Source organism: Choloepus didactylus, chromosome X (genome assembly GCF_015220235.1).
Source record: "Choloepus didactylus isolate mChoDid1 chromosome X, mChoDid1.pri, whole genome shotgun sequence".
In the NCBI taxonomy this organism is placed as follows: Eukaryota; Metazoa; Chordata; class Mammalia; order Pilosa; family Megalonychidae; genus Choloepus; species Choloepus didactylus.
The window spans coordinates 19,428,934-19,446,896 of NC_051334.1; the positions used below are offsets into that span (position 1 = coordinate 19,428,934).

Consider the following 17,963-nt stretch of genomic DNA (forward strand, 5'->3'; position numbering starts at 1 on the left):
TGTGTGTGTGTGTGTGTGTGTGTGTCTAACAGTGCAGGAGGCTCCAAACTGTGGATTTGAAATGATGGTAAGATTTGTTTTCAATTAGGGAAGGATCATAGGACATATATTGAGATTAGGTTTAATAGTGGATAATGCACTTTGTTCCTGCAGGTACTTTTATGCTAGACTTTTCTTTTGTGGAGGTTATTTCAATCAGAATTAATGAGTTGCATATGTCTGAATTAAAATGATTGGTTGTAACTTCTAAAGGTAGTTTTTTACTTCTGTATTACCATACTGTATTTTTCTGAATCACCATTTTAAAAGATGATTCTACCCTTTACCACATTTTTCTTTTGATTTTGATTTCTTATTCAGGAGACCATGGATATAATTCTATATGATGTATGGAATAAGCTCTACTTGTAGGTCTTTTCCTTAACTTCTCTTACCAGGAGGAGAGTAAGGAGGATGTAGGTGGGCACAGAAGGATAAAATGGCCACAGAAAAGACATGTTTGGGAAAGCTGTGTGCTTCAACTCACATAGCTGAAATAGCCGACCAAGTGAAGGTGCTGAGCAGGAAGATTAGTTCCTGCCAAAGATGATCCTTTCTTTGACAAAAGGCGAATTGGCCACAAGTCACACTGTTCTACATGTTGAAACCAGAGAGAAGCTTTTCAGAACATGTCTGATTTTTAAATCCCTCAATGGCTTACCATGGCTCTTAGGATAAGGAACAAATTCCATACCACAAATTTAGTCATGCCAGCCTTTTTTTCAATGCCTCATACCCTATCCTGTTTCTTGCTGTTAGGTCTTTGTTGTTTCCAGGGTTTAATGCTTCCCTCCCTCTTTGCCTAGTTGACTCTTACTCATCTCCAAGCAGCAGTTCTTGCCACGGTTCCCCCAGAAAAACTTAACTTTGGTCTCTCTGATGTGGTCAGATCCCCCTATTATAGGCTCTTGGAGCACCATGCAAGGTACCTTTCCTTCCCTTCAATTTACTTGTCAGGGTTGCTTGTGTAATTGTTTACTTAATATGCTTCTCTCTCAGTAAACTAGCTCCACAAAGGCAGGGACCACGTCTGTTTCTGCCAATATATATATATATGTGTGTATATATATATATATAGAGAGAGATTGTTTACATATCATACAACTATCCAAAGATCCAAAGTGTACAATTAATTGCCCATGATACAATCATACAGCTGTGCATCCATCACCACAATTAATCTTTTTTCAATTTTTAAAACATTTTCATTACTCCAGAAAAGAAATAAAGACAAAAAAAGGAGTCTCAAATCATCCCATACCCCTGACCACACCCCCCACCCTCCATTATTGATTCATAGTTTTGGTATAGTACATTTGTTACTGTTGATGAAAGAATGTTAAAATACTACTAACTGTAGTATATAGTTTGCAATAGTATATATTTTTTTCCTATATGCCTCTCTATTAACTTCTAGTTATAGTGTCATACATCTGTTCTAGTTCGTGAGAGAGATTTCTAATATTTGTATAGTTAATCACAGACATTGTTCACCACAAGATTCACTGTTTTATACATTCCCATCTTTTAATCTCCAACTTTCCTTCTGGTGACATACGTGACTCTGAGCTTACCCTTTCCACCACCTTCACACACCATTCAGCACTGTTAGTTATTCTCACAACATGCTACCATCACCCGTCTATTTCCAAACATTTAAGTTCACCCTAGTTGAACATTCTGCTCATCATAAGCAACCACTCCTGATTCTTTAGCCTCATTCTATATCCTGGTAACTTATATTTCATGTCTACGAGTTTACATATATATTATAATTAGTTCATATCAGTGAGACCCTGAAATATTTGCCTTTATGTGTCTTACTTCACTCAATATAGTGCCCTCAAGGTTTCTTCATCAACCCCTTTCTTTTAAGATAGTTTTGTTCACACACCATACATTCCGTCCTAAGTAAACAATCGTTTCCCTGTATAGTCACATATTTATGTTTTTAGCACCATCGCCACTATCTATATAAGGACATCTCCATTTCTTCCACAAAGAAGGAGGAAGAATCAAAGAAGGCAGAGAGACAAAAGAAAAAGAAAAGAGGAAGAGAGAGAGAGAGAAAAAACAAACAACAAAAAACCCCAAACTAGACAGCTAGAAAACAACAAAAGGAAAGATAGCATTAACCTAAAGTAGAATAAAGAGTCAGACAACCTCATCAATGCCAGGAGTCTCATGTCCTTCCCCTATACCCCACCCCCCATATGCATTTAACTTTGGTATATTGCCTTTGTTATATTAAAGGAAGCATAATACAATGTTTCCGTTAATTATAGTCTCTAGTTTGCATTGATTGTATTTTCCCCCCAATCCCATCCTATTTTTAAACCTTCCAGTGTTGACATTCATTTGTTCTACCTCATGTAAAAACATATTTGTACCTTTTATTACAATCGTTGAGCACCCTAGGTTTCCTTGAGTTACACAGTCCCAGTCTTTATCGTTCATCTTTTGTTCTGATGTCCCACGTGGTCCCAACCTTCCTCTTTCAACCATACTTAACAGTCATCTTTGTTCAGTGTACTTAACATTGCTGTGCTACTATCTCCCAAAATTGTGTTCCAAGCCTCTTACTCCTGTCTTCTCCTTTCTGTCTGCAATGCTTCCTTTAGTGTTTTCTGTAGAGCAGGTATCTTGTTTACAAAGTCTCTCATTGTCTGTCAGAAAATATTTTGAACTATCCCTCATATTTGAAGGACAGTTTTGCTGGATATAGGATTCTTGGTTGGCAGTTTTTCTCTTTCAGTATCTTAAATATATCACACCACTTCCTTCTTGCCTCCATGGTTTCTGCTGAGAGATCCACACATAGTCTTATTAAGCTTCCTTTGTATGTGATGGATTGCTTTTCTCTTGCTGCTTTCAGGATTCTCTCTTTTATCTTTGATGTTTGATAATCTGATTATTAAGTGCCTTGGCATGGGCCTATTCAGATTTATTCTGTTTGGGATACGCTACCCTTCTTGGATCTATAATTTTATGTCTTTCATAAGAGATGGGAAATTTTCATTGATTATTTCCTCTATTATTGCTTCTGCCACTTTTCCCTTCTTTTCTCTTTTGGGGGACACCAATAACACGTACATTCCTGATTTTCGTTTTGCCCTTAAGTTCCCGGAGACGTTGCTTGTATTTTTCCATTCTTTTCTCTATCTGTTCTTTTGTGTGTGGGCTTTCAGTTGCCTTGTTCTCCAGTTCCTGAGTGTTTTCTTCTGCCTCTTGAGATCTGCTGTTTGTATGTTTCCATTGTGTCTTTCATCTGTGTTATGCCTTTCATTTCCATAGATTCTGCCAGTTGTTTTTTCGAACTTTCAATTTCTACCTTATGTACGCCCAGTGTTTTCATTATACAGTCCATCTTTGTTGCCATATCCTCCCTAAACTTTTTGAATTGACTTAGTATTAATTGTTTAAGTTCCTGTATCTCAGTTGAAGTGTAAGTTTGTTCCTTTGACTGGGCCATAACTTCGTTTCTCTTAGTGTAGGTTGTAGTTTTCTGTTGTCTAGGCATGGTTTCCTTGGTTACCCCAGTCAAGTTTCCCAGCCCAAAACAGGCTCTGGTCCCAGAAGGAAGAGCTGGTCAGTATCTGGTTTCCCTGAGGGTGTGTCTTAGAAAATTGGTACACCCTTTGAGGCCTTGGGTCACTGTGTTTTTCTGCCCAGCAGGTGGCGCCTGTCAGCCTGTCACTCCTGACTGGTGTAAGGAGGTGTGGCCTGTGGCTGTTTTCCCCCAGGCTCTGGGGTCTGGTTCTGAATGGAAGGTGGGTAGTAGAGCTGGGCCCCACCCCTTTCCTCTTAGGGAAGATAGACCCCCTAGGAAGAGGTCATTAGCATTTCAGTAGTCTCTCTCTGCCTGTGCTATCTCCACTCTTGTCTGGGTCAGAACACTGGGGACTGAAAATCACCAAGGCTTTCTCCACTGAGCTGAAACAGGGACAGAAAGCCCCCTTCAGGGCCAGTATGCAGCCACCCTCTGGTTCTCCAAGGTCAGTCTTCACCCAAAGCCTCTGTCTGCTTGTTGGGGATTCATAGCTTATAGTGAGCAGTCCACACTTGCTAATTAAAACCCCAGTTGCAGCTCAGCTGAGCTATATTCGCTTGCTGGGAGAGAGCTTCTCTCTGGCTCCACAAGGCTTTGCAGCTCAGGCTGTGGGGGGAGGGGGCTCCCGGCTTGGATCCGCAGTTTTTACTTACAGATTTTATGCTGTGATCTTGGGCATTCCTCCCAATTCAGGTTGGTGTATGATGAGTGGATGGTCATGTTTGTCCCCCCGCAGTTATTCCAGATTATTTACTAGTTGCTCCTGGTTGCTTATTAGTTGTTCCAGGGGGACTAACTAGCTTCCACTCCTCTCTATGCTGCCATCTTAGATCTCCAGTCACTCCTTCTCTCTCTGCTCACCTTTTTATCCTTACTGCTTCAAATACTGCCTGGCTCATAACTAGGCATTTGATAAAAATTTGTTGAATGAATAAATGAAATTTGATACCAGGAATTGGAAAAGCAGTATTGTTAGGATCCTGATATTGGGAGAGGAAGAGAGGATTTCCTTAGCTCAGCAAGCTAGTTTGTCACAGGAAAGTCATATAGAGATCTGTTCTGTAGTGGAAGTCTAACAAGCAGGCAGTAATTGACATTGGAACCAGGTTAAAATCCAAGGAATTCAGGAGCATTAGAGAATCCTTGGGCTGAGATAAGCCAAGATTAGATGTTTCCCCAGAAGTAAAGTTGCATCAAGTTTTATCCTTTTCAATGGGCATGAATCAGGGTTGTCCCCACCTTCACCTCCTCCTCCCTGCCTCCTCAGGACAGCCCTCTCCTGCCCATGGCATATTCTTCCTGAAGAAGGGACTCTCCCAGCACTCTGACAAAGATAATCAAAGATGATCAATCCTTCATGATTCTATTCCTTCAAAATTCATCTGGATAGCATTTGGATATAAAATTATTTTTTCCCTTGGATTGTACTATGTACAATTTTTTATAAAATTCAAAATTCACACATGGCTGAAACAATTTTTGGCATATCTTCACACTCAACAATATTTAGATATTGAGTGAAAATAATAATAATAATAATAAAGAGATGACAGCTGTATAAGTCCCATCATGATTAGGCAAATAATTTTGTCATGATGAATTAGCACTGGGTAAGACATCATACTGATGTGTTCCATGTAAGAGTCACTGAAGTCAGAAAATCATTGCCTTTGAAAAATTTGTTTACAAATGGATACAGCATTAGTACTAGATTCAGAACAGTGCTTACAACTATGGCTTTCATATACCAATGGACCTCCCAAAATGCTTAAGCTTAATTGAAATTTGAAAGCAGCAAATTCAAGGCTTTTTAAGATTAATCTATTAGTTAACTCATAGTTTTTAAAATAAAAATCTGTAAACATGCTTTTCAAGATAAGCAGTAGTATAACTCTGGGAGTCTTTCGATTTAAATTGGCCTTGCCTTACCATTTATAAGCTATAGGATCCTGGGCGTGGTCCCTAAGTCTCAATTTTCTTATCCGTAAAACTGAGATAATATGTAATTCACAGGATTGTTCTAAGGAATAAATGAGAAAATATTTGTGAAGTGCTTACAACAGTGCTTGGCACACAGCAGTTACATACATACACAAAAAATCAATGGAAGGTATTACTATTAGCACCATTTCCGTTTGCAGTCATGGAAAACTATTGACAACTTTTCATTTCCTAAGAGAAATTAGGACAGAGTAAATGAAAACAGGCCAACAAGGAAATTTTCCTTCCTTTTCCTATTTTATTTGGTTTTCTTGGGAATCTTTGTGAAAAGAAATGTTATGCTTGTAGAAGGTGGGTGACTGAAGGATGGCATTGAAGAACGTAAGGAAGAAGAGTTCTCAGGTCAACATGTATTGTATTGCTTTCAGTGTTACCTAAAAATTGCTGGTGGTGTTTCTCCTTTCATTCATTTGAATGTAGCTTCAGAATGAATATGAGCTGGGTACCCTGCACTGTAATTGATGCAGCAGAGTCTGTGAGCATGTATGTAATTCAATCCTTGGTACTTTTAAAGAATTTTTTTCACATAGGTCTGGAAGAGTACAATTTTATTAGCCACTGTCCTGTGTTGGCCCTTCTTCATTTTTAATAGCTGTACGTTTCTATCTGTGTTCATTGACCCCTTTCGTTTTGTAAGAGTATAAATCCACTGTATTGGGATCTGTTTTCTTAATCTTGAGATTGTCTGATGTAGTAAAAGTGGACTGGACTCTGGAATCATATGGAAGGAGGCGGTTTTAATCCTTCTTTGCAGGTCACTTACTTGCTGTGTACACTTACGTAGTTACTTAATCTCTTTGTGCTTTAGTTTCTTCTTCTCTAAAATTAGTATAATAGTCCTTTTGACCCTGCTTGACACCTCTCTGTCCACTCCCCATCTTCCTCAATACCATATAATCTCCTTCCTTTCCTTCTGTAAATTTCTCTAAGGAATATTCTACATGTAAGGCCCCCTCTTTCTCACTGTTCTGGCTAAAGTCACTGATAATCTCCTAATTGTCAAATCCAGAGTGTTTTTAGTCCTCATCTCACTGGGATGCTGTGCTGCATTTAACACTGACTGTCAGCCCTACCTTATTACCTTCATCCTCTGTTCCATTTTGTTCTCATTCTTGGATGCCCTTTTCTCTGTCCATCCCTCAAATGTTGTGGCCTACTATTCTTTCATCCTGTGTATTCTTCCCATCCATTCATACTTTTTACTACCATCCCTACCACTTCCCTTAGTACTTCAAAATTATAATGATCCTTTTGTGTGCCTATCTCCACCTCTAAGTAGTGCTGCATTCTGTGTCGTATTTACCTTTCTATTCCCAGCATTCAGGAACTATCTTACACATAGTTCCTTCATCTTTTCCCTTGTTCCTGACCTCAGAGTCATCCCTTGAAAATAAAAACCTGCACCTATCTTCTCCTTCCCTCTTTTTCAGATAGAGATATACAGCTCTTATCCCCATTTAAGTGTCTTCAAGTTGCTAACATCCTTAAAAACAAACACACACCTCTTTCCCAATCCCATGTTGTCCAGCTGTCCCCTTATTGTTTTCTTTTTTATAGCCTGACAATTTCAAAGACTCAACTCATTTACTGATGGCTTACTGCCATCATTCTGTGAAAACAACTCTCACGAATGTCATCAGTGACCTTCATGTGGTCATATCCAATGAGAAAATTTCAGCCCTCATCCCATGACCCTAAGCAACTTTTGACACTGTTGATCATGCCTTGCATTTTAAGATAACATTTGTTAAGCCTTTACTGTCTGACAAGAACTGTTTGAATTTAATCCTCACAACAATTCTGTAAGAGGGGTATAGAGGCATATTGCTTATCCCTATTTTAGAACTGAGGTAACTAAGGCACAGAGGTATTAAATAACTTGCCTAAGACCCCACCATGGTAGAGCTGGGATTGGAACTCAGGCAGTCTGACACAGAGTTTTCTTTTACCATAGTCCTGTACTGTCCATCTTCTTGAAACGTTTTCTTCCATTAGCTTCCATGATATCACCTTTTCCTCATTTCTTTCCCTTCCTCTCTGTCTGTACCTCCTCTGTTTCCTTTCCAGGCTTGCCTCTCCCATGCCTTAATACTTTGGAGTTTCTTAAGGTTTAGTTCTAAATTCTCTTTTCACTCTACCCATTTTACTTAGTCAGTCTCAGTCACGCTCATGGCTTCAATTTTCTCCCTATACACCAATTACTTTCAAATATATGTCTCCAGGGCAGACCTTTATTTCAGACTGGCTACTCAACATTTCTACCTGGCTGTCTCAAAGGCACTGTAAGCCCAATATGTCCAAAAGAGAGCTAGTCCACCCTAAATTCATCCTTCTTCGGTATTCCCTTTGTATGTGATTAATGCCACCATTCATCCATTTCTGTGATCCAGGAATGTAGGCATCATCTTCCTTCCCATGACCTACTCTATGTCTCACATCTGATCTAACACCAAATCCTGTAAAATTTTATGTCCTTCCCAATCCGTCTCTTCTCTTCCTTTCCTGCCATCTCCTAGAACAAGCTACTAGCATTTCATTCTTAGATTACTTCAAAATATCCCAATCTGCCTCCCTCTTGGCACCCTCCAATTCATTCACCACACTGCAGCAGCTATTATGTTCTCAAAAAAGGAAATGCTTTTAAGTTACCTATTTCCCCTTTGGTAGATTCTCATTGTTCTTAGGGTCCTTGTCAAGATTCTGAACATGACCTCTTATTCCAGCCATACAGACTTCTTTCAGTTCTTTGAAAATCGTGTGTGCTTTTGCAGCACAGGGTCTTTGCATATGTTTCATCTACCCTAATTGTCCCCTCTCTATTCCTCCCCTTTGCCTACTTAACATTTTTAAGCTTATGAATCTCAGTGCAGTCATCAATTCGATTCTTCAAGTAAGCCTTCTATTTCTGACTTCCACTTCCACCCTGGCCTCTAGGTTAAGTATCCATTTTTGTTTTATATACACAGTGTACTTTCCCCCTCGTAACAGTTATCACAGTTTGTATTAATACATCTATTTTGGTGATTAAATGATAAATGGCTACCTTCTGCATTACACTATAAACTCCATGAAGTCAAGAGCCATGATGGTTTTTGCTCAGCATTGGATTCCCAGTGCCTAACACATAGTAATCATCTCAGTAAATACTGATTGAATGAAAGAATGATGGAATATATATCAGGTGCCTACTGTGCTCAGTACTGTGTGGAGGAGTCAGTGATGCTACCCTTCAAGGCTCTATAGTCTTGGGGGGAGGGGGGAGTAAGACACTAACACAAATAATTAAATCAAAACAGTATAGGTACCATAAGTGTGAAATCCATGAATGTTAAGAGAAGAAAGGTTTATCTGATTAGATAATCAAGACCTGATGGGATTTCAGCAACTGAACACGTAAAAGAGTATACTCTGGGGAATAGGAATCACATTAAGGGAAACAGTTGAGTTGTCCAGTTTGCTGTTGTATAGTCTATATGAATGTATGGGAGATAATGTTAGAAAGATGGGTTGAGGCCTGAATTGGGAGAGCTTTGAATGCCAGAATAAAGGATAAGAAGCTGAGGTGTCCTTAAGCTTCCGTAAAAAGCAAAACAAAAACTATTAGGTTGCAGAATGAAAGCTATTTCTAAATCCATAGGTTTGCAATTAATTCTTTATGTTTGTTCTGCATCTGATTCACATCAGTTATTTTTCTTTAATTAAATATGCTTAGTAAGGAGTGGGAAGACTTTCAAAGAGAAAGACCCTTTCAATTTTAGTTAAATTGACACTGAAACTGATTCTTCATTTGCAGAAGAAAGTGTGAAATTTGAAAAATACTGTATATATATAGCATGCAATCTTTTGTTTATTGAACGTGTCATTAGAAACAATAAAATGCGGCAGTGCAGAATAGTTGTATAATGTTGAGCGTTTATTTCCTCTTTACTTAAAGGACATTTAAAAGTTTGTAAGCTATCCTGAATATCACTTAAAAAAAAACTGCTTATCTAGCTGATTTATTATGTTCTGCATAAACTTTAAAAATTATAAAATTATGAAACCACTATAACATTGTTTTGTTTAATGTGCCATTGCATTTTAAGGTTGCTATCTCAGATGACCATATATCAATATTTTAGAATTGAACATTTTTAAGCAACTTGCTAGTATGTCTATGGGTTACTTTGTCCTCTTTAGTTGGTCTTGATGGAGTATATCACTGTATATATTATAAGTACCTTTTGGTGAATATTCTGATTTGACATGTTGCAACAAAAACTTTAAATTTTTATGTAGTCATTTAATTTTTATGCAGTCCTTACTGTTTCTGGGTTTGGTGTTACAGAATTCAGTTTTCTTCTAGTACCTTTTTATTTTTTTAACATTAAATCTTTAACTTATCTGTTATGGTCGGTACTGTCTCCTAGTTTCAGTGGTAATAAAGTTTTCCTCATTTTTGCTTTCTTGTTGTTATTTTCTAGGAGAGGGGAGTTTCAAGCCAGATCTTTCTTTGCTATCTTCTTTGAAATTCAGTTTAAAGTCTCTTGGTATTTAAAATCTCTGGTTTAAAATGAAGACTCAGAAACAGATTGTAGGGAGGCTAAGGTGTTTTGCAAAGTGGAACAATTGATGTATTATCTCACAGACAAGATTTTTTTAGTCTCTGTCCTTAAAGACAACATTAAATTGTTACAGAGAAAAATAGGTGTAAGGAGAATTTAATGGGACAAAGGAAGGTTAAAATGGTAGTGATCAGTATTGTGGGGCTTGGCCTTTTACTTCTAAGGAATCTTCTGGACCACAGCATGGTCTTTGAAAATTCATTCATTCAGCGGTTGGTTTCCTACTACATCATTCTGCACACACTGCATTATATAGAGTTTCTCAGGGAGAATTCTGTTTATAGACTCTCAGCTCCTTCAGTCAACAGGGGGAAGGAGTCTTTTCAAGTGTATTTAAATGCATCGATGCACACTGCCTCAAACTTAGCAGGTGCTTAATAAATAGTTGCTGAATAGAATGCTTCAAACACAGTATTATTCCCTGGCTTGTGTCTTGTATGTCAAACACTGACAAAATGATGTCAAAGGGGCAATTTTTTTCAACTAAATTTTTACTTTAATAATATTTTTCAAACTTTATAAATTTACCTATTTCCAAATATAATATGGCCTATAATTTCATTTATAAATTTTTAAATGTTTTTAATTTTATTTTTTAAATTAACAGGATAAAATTGAATTTTTGAATGTACAGTTCTATGAATTTTAACACGTGTAGAGTTTTGTTACTGGGGCCATAATCAGGATATAGAATAGTTTCATCACCCCAAAAAATTCCTTCTTGCTATTCCTTTACAATCACATCCTCCTCCATTCCCAACCCCTGGCAACTGCTGATCTGTTTTCTGCCACTTTAGTTTTGCCTTTTTTGGCATGTCATATAAATGGAATTATTCAGTAATCTTTTTGTGGTTGACTTTTTCACTCAGCCTAATGCCCTTGAGATCCATTCAAGTTGTTGTGTCTAGCAATAGTTTGCTCCTTTTTTATTGCTTTAGTGGTATATATGGTTTTGAAGAAAACGTATTTTTTTGTTATTGTTGAATATAAACCAAAATATAGTAAAAAGCTTTTAGAGCAAATAATAAATGTTTTTACTGCTAAATAAGAGTGATGGACAGCTCATCTCTGAATTATATCAGGAGTTCGTATGGCTATATTATCCCAGAACTATGTGGAAATTGTTAAACAGAAATTTTTTTACCTATATAGGTTTTGGAGCAAAACCCCACTTTTCTAGAATATTTGAGAAATTTGTTCTATTAAATATTCTGGGTATCTTGTCAGCTAGCCTATATAGTTACATAGGTTGACCAGTTTGCCCAGATTTAGAATCCAATAAAATCCACTTATTGCTCAAATACTTTTGAATACAAATTCATCCTTTTCAGATGGTTTGGAAGTACCATAACATCTTAAATAAGGATTGACTTTTGCTAGACCATTTATCATTATATACTACCCTATGTGTAGAGGAAAAGCATGGTTATATGAACTTCCTGGTTTTTTATATTCTAGAAAGTGCTTTTATTGTCTGAAGTAGATGTTACAGTTAAAACCTTCCAAGTTAAAAAACAAAAAAACAAAAAAAAACTTTGAATTTTTTTTTAATTGGTAAAAGTCTTGATCAAAGTGTGTTTTACAGATCTAGCAGTGACAGACTGAATGGACTCATGCCTGAAGGAACAGCTAGAGGTCAGAGCAGGCTGTACAGCATGAATAAACTGGTGACACTGGGATGTGACACTGGGATCAGAGATGACAGGACAGAGCAAAAACTGTTTTGATTGAAGAAATTGTTTCTCAGTGACTGACAAGATAAGAAATTAAAATAAACATCATCAGACATCATCAAAGATGGTTCTGAGACTAAAAAAAGTGATAGAAGTAGAAAAATTGCTGAGAGAGAATGAGATTGGAGATGAGGAAATTAAATGTGATGTTGGTTATTGGTAATCTTGAAAATAAGTAGTATCAGTGAAATGAGGGGACTGCAAGCTAGATTAAAAGTAAGATCTTTTATGAATTAACATTCGTGTGATTAAGCAAAGGAATATTAAATGTATAGATGTTTGTTTTAATTTCTTACTCTTATGTTATAGAAGGGACATAGGTCTTCATAACTCTTTACATGTTGAAGGTATTAGCAGGAAAGCCATAAACTGCTTTGTCTAAATGAGAGAGAATTAAGGCCTTGTCACAGCCCATGAGGGCCATGCCAGTCCAGAGGCCAAAGAAGACAACGAGCATTTTCTGATACATGAACTTTTATTCAGGGCTTACTTACAGGGTGAGAAGTCGTGGAGAGATCATGACAGCTCTCTCAGGCCAGGCAGGCATCGCATTCACAGGGAAGAAGACTGAGTGATGCAAAAAAAGGCAGAAAGCCTTTTATAAGGATTTAAGACAAAGGCCTTCCTAAGGGTGGGGGGAGCATAGATGCAGGAACAGGTCACTCTGACCTGGGGGGTGGTACAGGAAGGACTAGAATAACACTTGAACAATTACATTTTGCTCTTTTTGTGAGTCTAAGAGCCTTTCACTTCCTGCCTGCTTCCCATAAAGTTACATTTTAAGGTCAATTTACCCTTTTTCTCTTTACTGTTTTAGAAAGACAATAGGTTAAACATTTAGCTGCCTAGGTCATGCAGACTGCTGTGCACCAAAGATCTGCAGGCCTGTTTTGCTCAGGCCACAGGTTGCCACAGGCCTGATTTAGGAAGATGGCAGTGGGGAATGAGAGGAAAGGCGATATATACGTATGTCAGAGGACCAATTGATAGGACATGGAGGTTGGTTGGATATGTGGCTCTAAGGGAGGTGAATGAATCTAAGATGGCTCCCATATATTTGGCTTTTATAATGAGATATATGGTGGTAACATTCACTGAGACAGTGAATGCAGCAGGGAGACGACTCTGGAGGGGAGAATGAGTTGTGTTGTGGGCATGTTGAAGTGTATGGATATGTAGGTCTGGCATTCATGAGGGAAATCTGAAATGGAAATAAAGTGTGTTAGACGGTAGCTGAAGACATGGTGATAAATGAAATTTTTCAATTAGAATTTACAGACTGACTGGTAAAGGGGTCAGGGAGGGGTCCTGGAGTGGAGAGCAACAATATTTTAGGACAATTGGAGAAATAGTCCTGAGGGGTCTGATTAGGAATGGATAAAAAAGTTAGAGAACCAGGAGAGAGCAATATACATGTAACAATGGAGAGTATAGTGGGGGTACAATGCAAATTGTATTGGATTAAGGAGAACATTGGAGGTGAAGAAATAAAGCTAAGGGGCTTGCCTGTAAAGGGAATGACAGACTAGTAAGGAACACACGATCAAGGAAATGAAGGAAAATATGGTTGTTTTTTTAAGATGGCAAAGGTATGAATACAGGAGTCACTGAGTAGGAAGTGGTTCAAACAAGAGTTTAATTGTTGAAGTAGCCTTAAGGTGACAGAAGATGAGATTTCAGAGTGAAAAGAAGATAGATTAGCTTTGTATACGAAAAAGGAAACCTCTCCCTTTGAAATGAGATTAAAGAAGAATGGTGGAGTGGGTTGCAGATAAGTTTAAAAGTAGGTACTTTATGAAATAGGCAGCAAGGAAATCTGCTGAGAAGAGAGGTGATGATTTCCAATAATTGCTGAGGAAAATTCAAATAGGATCCTAACAGCTAGTGAAATGATGAGGTGAATTTTTTTTGCTGCAGCCCACATATAGGTTGAGAAAAAGAGAGTGATTGGACTAGTCCAGAACTGAAATGGATTTGTGACATGGTAGGAGTTAACACTTGCTGCTTCCCTCCCATTTCATTGGTTCAACTGTTTTTTCATTCTAGTCTTCCATATTTCTCTTTTGTAGGTCTTGATGACTGTTTGCAGCAATATATTAAGAATTTTGAGAGAGAGAAGATTAGTGGGGACCAGCTGCTGCGCATTACACATCAAGAACTGGAAGATCTGGGTGTCAGTCGCATTGGCCATCAGGAACTGATCTTAGAAGCAGTTGACCTTCTGTGTGCACTGGTAAGGCCATAAAACTGGCGGGAAGGGAAACTTTTCTTTTTTCTTGTTTTCTCTCCTTTTTAATTCATGTTCCTTTGTTTGCTTGTTTTCTCCTTTTCTTTTTTTTTTAAATAATTTAAATGCAGTAGAAAAGAAATCCCCTAATTCTAATTATCAACCAATTAGATATGGTATTTTTTTCTTTCCTTGAATTCAGTATATTCTATAGTACCAAATTACAAATCAAAGAGGCTTGTAACTCAGCTGTAACGTTACATTTAGCTACTTCAAAAAATTGAGTTAGAGATCACAAAGAGAGTTTTCACAGCAACATTTGGAATACATAATTGTATACAGTCATTTATAAAGTCCATTTCCTTCTGAAAATCTTTAGTATCTAAAATACTAAGTAATCCCATTTTAGAAAAATCATCCTTAAAATAATCAAATTATTTGAGTGTTCTTTATGTATACTTAACAATGAAAATTTAACATTGTACATTACATGGTTACTTCTGTATATTAAAAGAGCAGTGCCTAGTTAAACACAAGTAATTTCACCACAGCTTTAGTTCTTGAAAATGGAGATAATAGCAACTACCCCTTGATGGTGTTGTGAAAAGTAAATGAGATAGTGCATGTATAGTGCTTAATTCGGCACCTGGCACATAGTAGGCATTCAATAAATAGTAACTCTTACTAAGATGATGATAATTAATGAGATGAATAGATAAATGCATTTCAATTCAAGAACCAATTAATACACTAAAGTAACAAGCTATGACTAAGATAGATGGGTTCATGTTGTAAAGGAGATGATATTTGAGCAGCCTAATTGAGGATGAACATGTGTTTGGTAGATAGAGTGTAACTGAGAAATTAAGATTTAACAAATCAATTTGGTGACTCTGGCGGGACATGGATGTCTTTAAAGAATAAGGAGTCTGGCTGACCGATGTTTTGGAGCCCCAGCAGGACAAGTAAGCATGGTAATTGATCCTTTTAGTCTAAAGGTTAACTGGGTTTTCTTCTGGCCTGCCGGCACCCCAGGGTCCTTAGTGCTTTAAAGCTTCAAAGGGAGAAACAGTTCCAGAGTTCCAGGTGTGGACATCTGATTGGGTGAGTAGGTCAACAAAGTAGAAATGGATTAGGAAGTTTGTACGGGAGTTCAGTCCCCTGGACCTGGGTTTGAGGCCCTGAGTCCCGCTTCCAAAAGGATTCCCCCTTGCTCTGACCTCTACACCTTTCTGTTTTCTGAGTACCATTTCTATATGGGGTGCAAGGCACTGACCTGAGTCTGTCAAGTATATGCCTGAAATATGTTATAAAATAAGTAATCTAACAATATTTAATGAAATTAAGTGTTTAGTGTCTCTGTGTTAATTGGTGTGTTGCTTAGATATATAGTGATTACTGAAATTCTTTAAAAGAGGAAATTCTAATTCTAGTAGCATTCCTGAATGTAGCCCCTTGTGCTATATTTTGAAAAATTAGTAAGGTTTTAGTTATGAGCCTATTATAAAACAAAAGATAGTTTATTTTTGTAGCACGGTCTAGCTTCAATATGATTTAGAATCAGGAGAGAAATGGCCTGAGAATGGTTCTATAGAAAAGAACACTGTATTACAGTTAGAATTGTTCTGCAAAGGAAAGCAGAAATGGTATGAGATGATGTATGTTCAATACTTTAGTTGTCTCTCTCAGCTATCAATGTTGATGAGAAAATGTAAAATTTTACTTGTAAAGATTAGCAGAGAAAAGAAAAATGTCCTCCTTGATTCAAATCCAGAAGATCCAATAGTGCCTTTATAAACTCCTTCACCTGCCCCACCTCTACCCTATAACCGAGGGGCCAATAGATCAGGAAAGGAGGAAGCTCCCTTACCCCGCCCTCCCATATCCTCCTTTACCGGAGGTAAGAGAGCCTTAGATAGACATGGTCTCCCCTTCCCATACCTGTCAGGGTACTCAATTCAGCCAGCGCTGCTCTAAGACCAGCAACTGAGCCACTGGCAAAACTTCTACTCCTCCGGCAGGTGCCTACCAGAGTAGAAAAACAGGGAGACCCAAGTAGATTCGAATTGCTTAAAGATAAATATGTGCTTGCATATATATATATACACACACACATATATATATATATATATATATTAGTATTCCTGGAGTCCCCAAAATTTTAAAAACACACAAACAAAAAGCAGGCTTCTAGTGGTCTTTAAACTACTCCTGCCTTCCCTCTCTGTGTCCTGGCTTAACCTATACCTTTTCACTCTAAGCCACGAAGATTCAAGAGGCAGTACTGTGTAGAAGTTTTTTAAGAACCTGGGCTCTGAAATTCAAAGCCCAGCTCTGCAGGGACTGCTGGTGAAGGTCATATAAAAAATCTAAATAGACGAAAGGATTTGAAGAAAAAAAAACCCTCTAGGCACCAGGGTTAGTACTTGTAATTACTGTAAACAACCTGGACATTGGAAAGAAGCTTCAGCTAGAAATTTCCCAAAGGCAGCAGCACCCCCCACTCCCACCTCCCCAGTTCAGTGCTCTGCCCTCTATAAAAGCAAAGTAGCAAAGTAGCAAAGTGCCTTTCGCTGTAACTCTTAAAGCTGCCTCCGGAAACAGCAAAGACTTTTGTAATTGTCTGGGTCACATCTTTAGGTGAAATAGATCTGATAATTGGAAACAATTTAAAGGAGGGCATAGGAACTCTCATCAATACTAGGATCATCTTATGTGTCTTAAATCCCAAGACCCCCATTTGAAAACTTTAAACCATATTCATTAGACCAGGCTTCATTCTTTCTGTCTCACCTATGCCTGCCCCCAGGGCCTCTTAAACTTTGACCACATATGAATGAACCAATTAAGACAGCTATGGGGGAAGAGTTGGGTGCAGAATGATGGGGGAAGTGTGGGTTTGGTTTAGAATTCTTTCTACTGGGTCTGAAGATCAGGAATGGTGGGCACAGGGGAAATGTTGCAAGATAGGCATGTTTTTCTGAGAGAATTCCCCAATTAAAAATTTTTTATCCCAATAATACCTTTGCAATGGTAGCTGCAGTAAACAAATCATTATTAAAACATAAATAGCCTTGGGATGGGATAATTGAATGATATCTAATTGCCAAATTTCAGTAAATAAAAGAAAATGTCCTTGAGAGCTATGGAAAAGTTTCCCTGGATTTATGCTTAGGACAAATTAAACAATTGTAGTATATTTTCCAGAGCTTGATAGTTAGTAAGCTTTTGAGGTTGTTCATAATTTTGGGATATTATGAAAACAGAAATTTTTTTAACCCCCATTGGGAAAAAAAGAATAAAAGCAAATACAACTGCAAAAAAAAATGCAGTGACAAAGTCTAGTCCTACTCCTATTTTTGTGATGACTTTTGAACCAAACAAATACAATTTTATTCTACTTGGTTATCTTCTCCCTACATTTATGCAAGTTTACTGATAAAATAAGCTAGCATTATATCTATTAGAACTTTAAGATGGTGAAAAATGTAAGTTTGTATTTAATGAAATTAAGTTACTGTCATTGGCCCAAGAGGGCTTTTGTAGCCAAAGAACTAAAGAAAGCACCGGACGCGTTCTGAGATATGAGCTTTTATTCTCAGGCTTACCTACAGGGTGGGAAGTCGAGTCATGTTGTCCTGAATTCAGGAGCTTCTCTGAATGGATTCAGGAACTGCTCTGAATGGCAGCAGGTTCAGAGCTCAACGTGGAAATACTCCACACTTTGGGGGCCTGAACAAGCTGGTTATAAGGGCTCTACATTCCGATGGGTAAGAGAGCATAAGGCCGGAGTGGGGGTCTTGCAAGGA

At 37.8% G+C, this 17,963-nt stretch overlaps 1 protein-coding gene across 1 annotated transcript in view; it reads left to right on the forward strand.

Annotated features, from left to right (window-relative positions):
- Positions 1–17,963, forward strand: part of CNKSR2 (connector enhancer of kinase suppressor of Ras 2) — a 308,883-nt gene that overhangs the window by 43,692 nt on the left and 247,228 nt on the right. The window contains 1 exon segment of the mRNA XM_037821616.1: positions 13,997–14,160. Coding sequence (XP_037677544.1) covers positions 13,997–14,160 — 164 coding nt within the window.